Source organism: Mauremys mutica, chromosome 2 (genome assembly GCF_020497125.1).
Source record: "Mauremys mutica isolate MM-2020 ecotype Southern chromosome 2, ASM2049712v1, whole genome shotgun sequence".
In the NCBI taxonomy this organism is placed as follows: domain Eukaryota; kingdom Metazoa; phylum Chordata; order Testudines; family Geoemydidae; genus Mauremys; species Mauremys mutica.
In genome coordinates, this window is record NC_059073.1 from 43,096,056 (window position 1) to 43,109,139 (window position 13,084).

A 13,084-nucleotide genomic window follows, 5' to 3' on the forward strand; every position below is an offset into this window, starting at 1 on the left:
GTGAGGAACAGGGGGAGCGGCCACTCCCCACTGAGCACATTCCCCAAAAATGGCGCCTTTTTAATTTTTACACTCACCCCAGCCACTCCGGGTCCTCGGCGGCAATTCGGCGGTGGGTCCTTCAGCCACTCTGGGTCCTTGGTGGCAATTTGGCAGCGGGTCCTTCAACCGCTCCGGGTCCTCCGAGGCAAGTCCTTCAGTCTTCAGCAGTTTTTCTTTTCTTTTTTTTTTCCCCCTCCTTTCTCTCCCCCCTCCCCCCCCCCGCCTACCTTCCCCCGACTGCTTCAGCACCTTTTTTTTGTTTGCTCTCCCTGCTGGTAGAACCTGGCTACACCAATGCTTGTTGCCCTATCAAAGAAAGCTAGTAGGTTGGTTTGACATGATTTGTTCCTTGATAAATCCATGCTGACTCTTACTTATCACCTTATTATCTTCTAGGTATTTGCAGATTGATTGCTTATTTGCTCCGTTATCTCTCCAAGTACTGAAGTTAAACTGACTGGCCTGTAATTCCCCAGGTTGTCCTTATTTCCCTTTTTATAGATGGGCATTATATTTGCCTTTTTCCAGTCCTCTGGAATCTCTCCCGTCTTCTTTAGGAAGAGTGAGTAGTTATCCATATATCTAATCCATCAGCATTTCTAACCCATCCATCACACTATCATATAGGTGTCATTCAGTCCTTGGCCTCTCTGCTATGACTGAGGACAAACAGTGCCAACTAGTATATGTGATTATGGGGTTTGTGATGTGGACACTTAGTAACTGTTCGAAGATCATCAACTAATTTCACAGAAGGCCGCTGAAAGATTATTGGTTGTCTGGGCTTGACTCAAACTGGCGTCAGGGAAGAAAAAAGTGTGGTATTCTACCACTAGTCCTTGGGTTTTCCATTCCTGGGACTTCTGATTTACACAACAATTTCATTCTGATCATTTTTATATTATTTGAAGTCTTTGGATATAGTTGGTTTTTCCTCTTACATCTGTCGGAATCCCAAGAACATGTGTTTAAAGTAATGCATGCATCAGAAATCAGGGTGGTGGATGGGACAGCTAAATTTTCTGTCTGAAAAAGTCTGAGCTATGGCTTTTTGCACTAAAAGTTAATTCCCTACCTTGGCTTTTTTCTTATTTACACTATGCATTACTACTCCAGTGAGACACATGCACACCGTTTGACATCAAACCATGTAAACCTTATTAATCCAAGAATTTGCATCAATTTTATACAACCAAAAGAGATATGCAATCCCTATGAAAGCCCTGTGACATGCCAATGGTACCACTATTGGTAGGAAAGAAGCCTATCCTAGCATCACTGTGCAATCCTCTGTACTAAATTAATTATGTAAGGAAACTAAGCACAGCAGATTGTATGGTACTGCAGCTGAACCTGATAATCTCTAACTTAGATTAACGTGGTCTTGACATTTACCGACAGCCTGTGGCCAGCTGCAATTATCCCTGGAGCTGAAACATGCAACTTCACAAAAACAAAAATTTCTGCAGAGCTGGATTTCAACTGAAAACTTTTGTCCTCAGTATTTAAAAATGGTTCAAAGGATCTCCTGATAAAACAAGAACTTGTTCAATAAAAAACAGAAGCAGAATGGAAGAGAGCTCCAGGGCTTGAAAACATTACCAACAGCCCTCTTTTAGCTAAAGGACTAACTCTGCTGCAGCCATGAGAAAAATAGGAGGCCTATGTCAGGGACCAGAGCAGTGCTCTAGTTAGAAGCCCAGTGTGTTCCTTCCCCAGAACTTGCTAGGAAGGGGAGCACTGTTCACCTGCCAGCAAAGCACTGCCTCTTGACCCTGCCAGGGTTCCTAAATGTCTGATCAATTTGGAACACCCTCATTCTCTTGTTGTGAGTGAGAAGGAGCTTGGCTCTGATCTCTATCCCCCTACTCCTGGCTTCCGGGTTTAAATGTGAGCTTTCAAGCACTGAAGCTCAGGGTGCAGCAGTGAATCCAGCCGGATACTTGCCAGCACTCACACACTTACCGGAAAGAGTTCTTGCTTTGCCAGTAGCCAGGGCCATTTACAAGCCTTGCCAGGCCAAACTGAGAACACATGCGTGACCTGGTGAAATAATTAAAGAGTCTAATTTAAACTTCCAGGATCTTTGCAGTCAAAATATGTCTCAGGCAATAAAAGGAAGAACGGAAAAAAATACTGTAAATTACACTCTTTTGGTATTTGACATAAACTCCATATGTCCAGGATGAGACAGTAACTGTTTTTTGCCCGATGTCAGTATCACCAACAGTAAATTTACAAAGATTAATGTGTTAATCTCTGGTTCACCATCAAATGCAGATTAACAGCAACCTTTAATCAAAACCTCTGAACATAGTTGACTTTATTAAGATAATACACTGACTCCTTGCTATAAATGCAGTCAAGATTATTGTATAAGATCTTAAATTTTTATGTAAAAAAAACGTAAATATCCATGTTTGTTATATTCTAAACCCATCTTTGCCTCCCTCACAAGTGTGTGTAAACTTTGTCACACTAATAATCTACCATTTGTTTTCTCACCAAAAGGATCAAACTATTCAAAATAATCCCAATGGCTTTACTACAGATTTAAAGGGCCTCTTTTTGAAAATAGAAAATTTTAAGATTATTTATTGGTAGAAGTTTAGAAATCAACAAACAATTATATAAAAGTGACAGACAACTTTATCTCAGCATGCTTATAAAAAAGGTAATCTGGAGCTTTGTTGCATCAGTCATCCTTTTTGATTACTCATATACAGTTAAAAAAATCCTGGGTTAACATTTTGGATATATTTGCATATGAGTGGATGAGAGGGTTAGAGCTGAAAAAACAAACACTGAAATCCTTGTGGTGTGTTACAGGCTAACTTTCAGTCCCCCGTTTCCTTAAGAGGTTGTAGAGTTGTCACCTACATTTTAAAAAAATATATTTTTTTAAAATAGTGAGAGCTGGCTAGGACTAACAAAGTCCATTTCCACTATGACAGCTCCTTTGTTCAAATTTAGCATAGCACCTATGCTAGCCTGATTATTTGCACTAAAAATGGAAAACAGATGTTTGGGGAAACTGTACGAAAGAATGCCTGTGGACATTTTTAAATTGTCCTTGTATGAGTTCAACCTTCTTCCCCATGATCACTCTCAGACCATCAGGGCCTGCTCCTGTTACCTCTGACTCTGCTTGCCAGGGAGGTATTGGTTACTATGTCATTTACTGTATAGCCTCAATTCTTGTAGAGAATACTCTTTTTGTGGGTAGTTCCCTTGATTAGGTACTATCCAGCTTGAGTTAAGGGAAGAAGAATCTGACCATAAGTGACAAGTCTCAGCCCTAGTTTCCCTGTGGTTAAGTCTTTCCACTGGAAGGCAATTCATGAAGCAAGTAATGATAATAATTTTAAACTATTTCTCTACAGTGCTAACAAGCAGGCCTAGGTATATTCATTTAATTCCCTTTCTCAAAAAAACATACATCGGGAAAACAGAACTCAGCATTCATAGAAAACAAGCAAACCCCATGGACTTAGGGTCCTTTTGGATTTTCCAGTTTTCCGCAGAATCTAAGTATTCATTTTGTAAATCATGTTCCTAGCAAGAGAGATTATTATAAAGTTGCTTAAATGTACACAGAATTTTAAAGACAAATATTTAGTCATTGTGACCATCATCATTACAATTATTTGTATTTCCTCCTACCTTCAGGCCAAATCATGGCTCACGGATCTGCCTGTGGACCACATCACGCACTGAATGGGGAATTAGCCACTCTATGGCTCCATTCCACTTTTCCCAAGATCCTGCAGAGGGCTCACCTTGGGTTTTGGGCTACCATACACTAGGGAGAGGCAGCCACTGGGTGGGCCCAAATTGGTTGCAGTCCTGTGAACTTTCCTCAGGAAAAAGTAATACAGTCCCAGGCTCTCTTAGCTTATCCACAGGCTCCCTCTGGGGTAAAGAGACCTCTTTAGGGGAGTTGTTGGAGGCAGCTGTAACCGGGGGGGGGGGGGGGGAACCAAACAGTGAGGTTCTCTTGGCACCACACTGCCAAGGAGTAGGAAGAGATACTGGGTCTCCATAGCTGGCAGGGCATCCACAGGGATTGCCTTTGTATCCTGCAAATCCCAGAGGACCAGACAGACTGCTCATTCAGCAGGGGCAAAGAAACCCCAACACCACAGTATAAGGGAAAACTCAATGGGCAACGTTTACTGAGACTTCTTCCCCTTGGCTCCTTCCTATGGATCTGATTACAGAAGGGGGAAATCCAGCCCTTCATCATCACACAATAGTTATCAAAAGAAGCTTATAAAAACTGAGAGAAGCTGGAGGGCCGTCCTAGAATCCATTTTCTTGATATAAAATATGGAAATCTTGTGGTTTGAAACAAACGCATTACCCCACCCCCACCCCAATGCTGCATTCACTATGAACTTGCAACTCTCATGAATTAGCACTGGGTGCTGTTATTCCCCATTTTCTAATACAGCACTTTACTGTGTTCGTTGCTTATATGCAGCACAGCCCCCCATTTTACAAGTTTTACATTTATTTATTTTTACTTAAGAAAAATTAATTCCATTGACATTTTCATTTTGGAATCCCCTATCTGTTTTTCACAAAATTCTCTTTCATCCTGCAAACCTTCACCAGTGTGAGTAGTTCCATTAAAGTTAACAGGACTACTCATAAGTAAGAATTTGCCACTTAAGACCAGCAGGATCGGGCCATAGCTGCTTGGAAGGTTCTCCAGCACAGGATATAGCTTCAATATTGATCATATCTATCTGAACTCCTTGCTATAATATTGTTATGACTTAAATACAATCAGATTCTTAAGATATGAGGGCAATAGTACTCTTTAAATAGGTATTTAAGTGCAGGATCACTCATGCTATTTTTCTACTGGACTTGAAAAACGGAGAGAGAATGAAAGTGACATGATACACTCCCAAAGAAAATATTTCGCATCTATTTTGGCTTTGATTTCTATCCCATTGACTTCAATGGGGAGTGCTCCGCTTAAAAATCAATGGCATAATGTGGCCTGAGAAGTACCTTGTTTTGCCTTCCAACTACAAAAATATTAGTGCCATTAAAATTCAGAAAATTAGCACTGTGCTTTGCTGTGAAAAAATTGTTACTGAACTAGACTGAACTGCCTCAAGTTTCCACCTGGTGATAAACTGCAATAAAATCAAGAGTCAAAACGTTAAGATTGAAAATTCATATTAAGTGTCTCTCCCAAATAACAGATTCACTTACAAGTATGCAAAGCTACAAACTCAGAGATTTGTTCTATGTTCTTATGCCATGTCCCTCACTGTGGTACTTGTGCAACTTAATAGCTAGCTTTTCACAAAATACTATAGATTTAAAAAAAATTATATTCTCCTTTGACATTTTCCTCTTAAAACCCCTGTTCAAAAATGGAACGGACCTCTGGCAAGCGCCACACCTGCAGGAAAAAGAAAAGGCTGATGCTGAACTGTTGGACAGCTCCCTTCAACACAGTGAAGCAATCACATTAAAGAAAGCTTTGGGGTGGGTCAATAGGGGACCAGGAATGAGAATGCATTAGTGTTATAGGTATATGGAGGGGCATGGCATATACAGGATGGCAAAAAGGTGGGAGGAGAGGAAGGGAAGGGAAACGCATGCCTCTCATCCTTTAGAATCTATGTTTCAGTATAGACTTTTAGGTCTTGATTAAAAAAAACACATAAGCATATGTTTAACTCCACTGAATTTAAAATTAAACACATGCTTAATATTTTTGTCTTGTGGCTTGATCCTGTTCCAATTCGACGCAATGGAAAAATTCTCACCGTCTTGAATAGTGCAGGATCAAGTCCTTCGTGCTTACATAAACATCCCTCACTATGCATTTAGGTAATGGAAAATCCTTCAAAGAGAATGGCAGTACATCTGACTCTGTTTTATTTATTTAAAAAACAAACAAGGAACAGTCAGACTACTGATAGCTTGCATTAATAATTGCTGTTACTTAGCTTTGCAAAGAGGATATTATTACTTATTAGTCAACATTAACTGGACAACTAGGACTCGTACAAGCATCAGTTCTTACGTTTTTAAAATGCTGTGATAATTTCAAAACAGAAATTTATTGATTTCAATCCCAATGCAGTTTTGGATAGCTTACTGTCATAACAATTTAATTAGGAATAATTACCCAGAAGTCATTTTCTCATAAGTCCCCATTTCATTTTTAATTTATAATACTTGCAGCCAGTTTGGACACACAATAAATGTTGATTGTTTATATTTGACCTCATATTTCACATCTGATATTACAGGTGAAATGTAAAGCCCTCATGTAGTGCAAAAAACTAAAACAAACCTCTGAATTGAACTGGTTGCTTACACTATGAATAGCCATTACTCCCTTCCCCTCTGCTCAGACAGCCAATCACCCATCCCCATTTTGTTACAGAAGTTAATGTTTGCACTGAACATCCCAACTCCTCCCACGAGCCTTTCCCCTCCCAGCACATGATTCAGTCCTGGAAATAAAATTTATTTGGAATTATTAATTAAATAATTAAATAGAATCTATTCGGCATCAGCCTAATAGACTGCTGTCAGGAAGTTTTTCTGATATTCATCACACTATATTTACCCACTCCACTCCCCCAAGTTACCTTTTACATTAAAGTAATTTGTTTCTACCTATAGAACATATTGTTTTACCAAAAGGAAACTGAGACACAGTGGCTGTAGAAACACAGAAGGTCTGTCTTTGTACAGCACTTAGCACAATGGAACTCTGGTCCATGACAGTAACACAAATGATAAATAATAGTTCTCTGATCCATCATATTCTAATGTGATAAGGCAACGTTACATATTTGTTTTACTGCTAATCCTATTACATTAAACTATGTTAAGTATTCTGTACAGCATTGTGTGCGTGTTGGGAGTGTGCACAGACACTGCCCCTTCCCTCATGTGACAGTAATATCCTCTATATTTCACAAATGCAAAACACCACAAAATAATATGAAAAAAGAACATAAACTACATAAAATGAAAAACTCTCCCTGCAGCAGCAGCTCCTGTCCAGCAGGGCTGGGCCTGACTCCCCACTCCAGGCTCACAGATTTGCAGAACCACTCACATTTGGCCTGCCCTCCCTTCCTCTCCCCTCCCCAGTCATGATGAAGGGGGTGGCCAGGCCACATTTTAACGGGACTACAACCTCGTGTGGCAGGTAGCTATGCCCAGAGCAGGGAGCTGGGCCCAGCCCTGTGGGACAGAAGCTGCCACTGTGGAATGGTCTCACTCTGCAAACCCTCCCCCACCCCAGGTCTCCCACCCAACCAAGGAAAGGGGATAGGGAAGGGGTCCCTGGGTCTAATGGGGGGGAAGGGTGGCTGGGTGGGTCTGTGAGGGAGGGGGCAACTTAAGGGGGGGTGGGAGAGCCCAGTAAGGGGTTCCTGGGGAAACAAAGAAGGGACTGGAGTGCGGTGGGGACTGCAAACAAAGCAGTAGGGGTTGGGAAGATCCGTGGTGTCCCATGAGGTTTGTGTCACTGAGTGGGATGGAGAGGTAGGGATTATCTGGGGGCTACGGAACTGGGTAAATTTCAAGGGGGGGGAACCTAAGTAGCTGTCTGGGATGGGTAATAGTGGTGGGGGCTGTTAAACAACTCGATGCGTGGAATAATACATTATACTTAATAAAATGATGTAGCATAGATTAACTGGGTTTATACACAGTTTTCATTTATATACAGTCATCTGTGCATTTTATTTATTTTTTATTACATTTAAATTAAACATTTTAATGGATAAAATAATAAACGCCCCAAAAATAAAATGAAAAATTTAAAAGAATGTCATAAGGCACTAGCAATATCTATGTAACCACAACTTTGGAACAACAACTTCCTTAACTAGATTTCAAGAAAATAAGATAAAAACTAAAGTTGTTGCTGAAAAGAGTTGCCAAACAAGTTTTACTTACTGGGAGGATTAGATAATACAGGCTGCGATTCAGCAAAGCACTTGAGTACCTGTCTAACTTTAAGCATGGTCTTATAACTAATTGAAGTCAAGAATCATGTTGCAAAACGTCTGTTAGTCTATAAGGTGCCACAGGATTCTTTGCTGCTTCTACAGAACCAGACTAACATGGCTACCCCTCTGATAATTGAAGTCAATAGGTCTTGAGCACATGCTTAAAATTAGACATGTATTTAAATACTTTTCTGAATGGGGATGGATTTAAGCATATGCTTAGATGCTTTGCTGAACCAGGACAATAGCATGGAGGGAGACAGTATCTCTTACGCATTGTCGCAATTAAAATGACAAGTATATATTTATTCATATGTAAGTTTAACTGTTGCATTTACGTTCCCATTTCTTATCTAAAATGTTCTTTTAAAAAAATTATTTGAAAGCCAAAATGCCTTTCACCAAGCTTTTCTTAAGCCAGGATAGAGAGGCTTCATCCAACCCTGCACACTGAAGACAGACTGAGTTAATAAAGCCATGCCTCCTGGAAGAGCTGCTCAAAAGCTTTTAGGAAATGAAATTAAAACACATGACCACAATGAAAAAGGAACTCTCCTTCAGCACTATAAATATCCCAGATACCATGCGACATGCCTGCAAATGATTTCATTTAACTATATTATATTAAAGTAAAAGCAATACATAGCTAAATCAATGCATAATTTACTCAGCAGCGTAACATCTGTTTTATAGGACACAGACTGTTTTATATGAATTCTAACAGATCAATGTCAACTTAGCCTTTTAATTACTCTGATGAATTTATTTAACAAGATGCCCTACATCAACTACTGCCTTGCAATTTCCACTTGTTTCCAAAGGAAATTTATGGGGTTAGTAAGTCGGGGTCTAATATGCAATACCATCATATCTGAAAAAAAAAATGGATAGTCTTGAAGTCAGATTCAGACTCTGGTCTCTTGTATCAAGAGCTGGAGAAGACTGAATATGGCATGAAATACATCTGCATAGTCTGAAGCAATGAACCAAATTTCTTTATTATAATGACATGTTTGCAAATCCTGCAATGTCAGCACTGACCTCTGCATAGCTGATTTCCCTGCATTGATACCCAAGGAGTGGAGACAGGATAGTCAGAAAGTGGATTCATGCCTCTAGTGCAGTTTGCCTCACTAATTTCCTATAAAAGCAGTAGGGATGAAGAACCTTTTCTGGTAAACAACACTCATGTATTCTTTTAAATGTATTCATCAAACATACAAAAAGTCCAAATACTCAATTATCTGGCAAATAAAGAACTGCAATACTACTAATGACTACAAATCCCTCATGTGAACACTAGCCATGGATGTCAGAAAGATTTCCAGCCTAATACCAGTATATGTTTAATATATACCATCAATAAAATAAACCTTGATTTGGCTAATGTTATAATTTACCATTTGCTACCCCTACATTCAACATTGGTTTTGGAAATTTATTTTAAAATGTGCAAATGTTGGGTTTTTTAACCCATAATTTCATTGCACAGCAGGGCTACTTTTTGTTTAATGTTACTCTAGTGTCATTAGTTTAGTGCTATGTGACTGTTGAACCCAGCCTCAAATTAAAACAGGGAATCATGTAAATGACAATTTAATATGCAACATTTAAAAGTGCACTTTTTCATATCAACATTGTTTATTTTCTAACTTAGGTAGCATCTAAATGGTATTCTCTGAGTTCATTATGGTCAGTCTAGGAAGGAAACTGCTTGCAGATTTACAGATTGTGGCAGCCTGGAGGGAATTACTGTATTTTATAAGGATTATGTTGCTAATAATACAACCCTTTAGAGGCTCTCTCCCCAGAAATAGCCACTCTCCTGAAAAGCAGCATTAGCAGCTGAAATCAGTATTCCACACCAGCTACCAGCAACAATCGAAGATGCAGAACAATAATTATAAAAGGCAAAGTATGAAAGCACTGGAAATAAACATGGACTCAGGCAGGAGATTGGGGATTCTTATTATTTGTGTTACAGCAGTGCTCACAATGAACAGGTCCTTTCTGGACATTTTGAAGCAGAACTCCTCATTGAAGTCGCTGCTTAAAAATTAGTAGCAAGACGTAACCCAGAAAGGGACACAATCACTTGCCCAAACTAGAGTTTAAAATCTAAGAAACAAACAACAAATGAAAGGATTGGGGAGAGATGAAACCCACACAATGAAGAATGTGTAAATTTTCAATTATCGGTTATTCCCATCTAGCCCTCTGTCAAGCCATTAATGGTTAGCGGTTTAAGAAATTATAACAGTTTCTTTTGATAGTCAGTGGAATCACCTTCCATTTCAATATAACAGAAATTATTTTATACAAATATTGACTGGCTCAGAGGCGAACAGCACTTAGGTTTTCCCTTTGGACAGTGTTTTTCTGGAAACTTGTGTGTTATGCTGTCCAAAGCAAAAGGTTGTTGGTAGTAGGCACAATTTCAGGAGCTATTTTTACATGAAGACAAAATTTATTTATTTTACTGGTATTTCCACTAGACAGTGCCATGGGTTGTTTTATTAGCATGCACTGAAATCTTTGAGCCCACTTCCTCTCACCTGCACCAGCAGAACCACATTGGCTTCAATGGAGCTACTCCTGCTTTACACCAGTGTAACTGAAAAGAGAATCAGGCCAAATGCGCATTGCCTGTTCAAAGCGCAAAAAGGGGCTTTGACTTGCCAGCCTCCATGAAGTCCCTGACTAAAGGAAAGCCAATAAGTATGAGACACGGAGGGACTTAGTGAATCTCCTTTTCCAAGCAACCAGAATGACCACATTGCCTAGCCTTTCCATAGATACTCTCACTGGACATTGGTGAAGACCCCAGCAGGACAAAAAAAGAGAAAATCTGGGCCCTGACAATATTTGGTCCCAGCCCTCGCAAATTCTACTTTCTAAACAGAGCTAGTGTCAAATCGAGCTGCTGCTTTTGCACCAAATCCCCCATGCCCTGATGCATCCTGCCACAACAGCACTGCAAAAACCTCTATCTGGCCCCTGGATCAGCTAATTTTTGTCCCTGACTCTGAAAATTCCCTGGCTAAATAGAGAACCTATTTAGTGGCCCCTACTGCACCTCAAAAATCTGATGTGCCTGTGCCCAACAGCAACACAAACATTGGGACCTGGATCCTGCCAAGTTCTGGAATTTGAGGTGGTGGGGCCCAGAACTGTCAGGGTCTAACTTTCAACCGTGCCCCCCTCCCAGACCAAAGCGATGACCCCTTTCACATGCACCATAGAGGACAAGGGCCCTCGTCCAGCTTTGGTTGTTCGACTTCTAACACCGACTCTTGGGACAAACCCAAGGGAAGGAAGCGCATTTTCCCCGGGGTTCTCCTGTGCCTCCGCCTCACACCCCGCGCCCCGTTTCTCCTAGGAGCGTCTCCTGCACCCCCCTGCCCAAGAGAGCAAGCGCCGGGGCCCATTCCCAAGCCAGGCCAGCCCGACCCTCGCGGGGGGCAGCTCCCGCCCCACCGCAGGGCTGCAGCCCCGGCTAACGTGCTGGGCTATGGCCGCTCACCAGGTACCAGACGCCGAGGATGATGGTCCCGGTGCGCACATGGCAGCACAGGCAGCAGCTGTTGGAGTAGAACCGAGCCCACGGGGAGCTCATCGTCCTCATCGCCTCGCGGCCGCCCTGCGCAAAACTCCGCTTCCCCCTGGGGCCGCCCGAGGGTGCCGGGGCGCAGCGAGCGGCGCCTGCTGCAGCGTCTGTGCGGCTGAGCGCGGGAGCGAGAGACAGCACGCGGGCGGCGCGCGCCATCAGCTGCACCCTCCCCCCCCCCGCGCGCCTGCCCGCCGTTCCATGACGTCACCAAATCTCTAGCCCTGGGAAAGAGAGAGAGGCGGAGACCCATCGGGCCGCGCGCGCCCCAGGCGGGGGGGGGGTCCCACATGGATAAAGCGGGCACGACACGTGCCGACAGGCAACTGCCATTGACTCCGGTGTCTCTCTCTCCCCTTATACCTGCAATTCAATTGCTGTGACAGTCCCAAGCACCAGGCCAGGGGACGTGACCAAAGCCCTCAGTGATGCTCCCGAGCAAGTCATCTGCCTTGAAAAAAACACCTTGTATGCGGTCAGTGTAAGTGTCCGGGGTGACAGAGAGCAAGTGTGAAACATGGGGACTTTTGGAGTGGGGGAGGAGTAGTTGCATGTATAAGACACAGCCCCTAATATAGGGACATCTGGTCACCCTAACAGCGGCTGACTGATCCGTGTGCATGTTTACACTGTTGGGAATAGGAAATGTACCGGTAGATGCTTGGCTGGATCAGACATGGGCCAGTTACACAATGCAGCTTCTACCACAGAAATACCCAGTAAACGACTACACTTTCTTTTGGGTGCTATTTAATTATAGCAATTTGTTCTAATAAAGATACTACAGTAAATTGCTATAGAACGATGGTGTGATGGAATACACCCATGTGTTCACACCCTGCACGCTATTGTAGTAATCTTTGTACAAGGTGTGTACTGTAAGCTGTCATTTGAAAACTCATAATTTGTCAGTCAGCAGTGTCATGATAAAATGTGTGTGGCAACATTGTATGTGAAGTTATAAGATTTCCTTGTATGGGGGGAGCAGAAGTCAGCAAACAGGTCTATCAATAGACAAAGGGATGAGTGCTTGCCTTAATTTGCATTTAAGCAATAAATAGAGTGATGAAGTAGGAAGGGAAAACAAAGGAATCAAACAAGTGAGAAAGAAACCCAGCAGGGCCAGGGAATATACTTCCCCATAGGCACTTTGGCTCCTGGTTCTCACTTGGAAATGTTTTTCAAGGGGGGGACTGAAGGTATAAAAAGGAGGGACAAACACCCCCAAGGGATCCCTCTCTCTCCTCCTGCCCACCTTATCCTCTGCACCTGAGAAAACAAAAGGAAACAGCCATTGGACTCTGGGGGAGGGATCCTAACCTGAAGAGTTTGGTCAGTAACTTTGCTGACCTTCATGTGCTAAGAAATCTTGCTTGAATCAAATATAATTTGTTAAGTTAGGCACCAGTAAGCATTTTCATCTTTATTTTTC

General features: G+C 41.9%; 1 protein-coding gene across 2 annotated transcripts in view; it reads right to left on the reverse strand.

The window, feature by feature from the left end:
- The window catches only part of LAPTM4B (lysosomal protein transmembrane 4 beta), a 135,748-nt gene extending 123,992 nt beyond the window's left edge, over positions 1–11,756 (reverse strand). For both annotated transcript variants that reach the window (XM_045006112.1, XM_045006111.1), the window contains exon 1: positions 11,569–11,756. In XM_045006112.1, the coding sequence (XP_044862047.1) occupies positions 11,569–11,670 (102 nt within the window). In that variant the 5' untranslated portion in view covers positions 11,671–11,756. The remainder of the gene's footprint in view (positions 1–11,568) is intronic.
- Between the last annotated feature and the right edge of the window lie 1,328 nt (positions 11,757–13,084).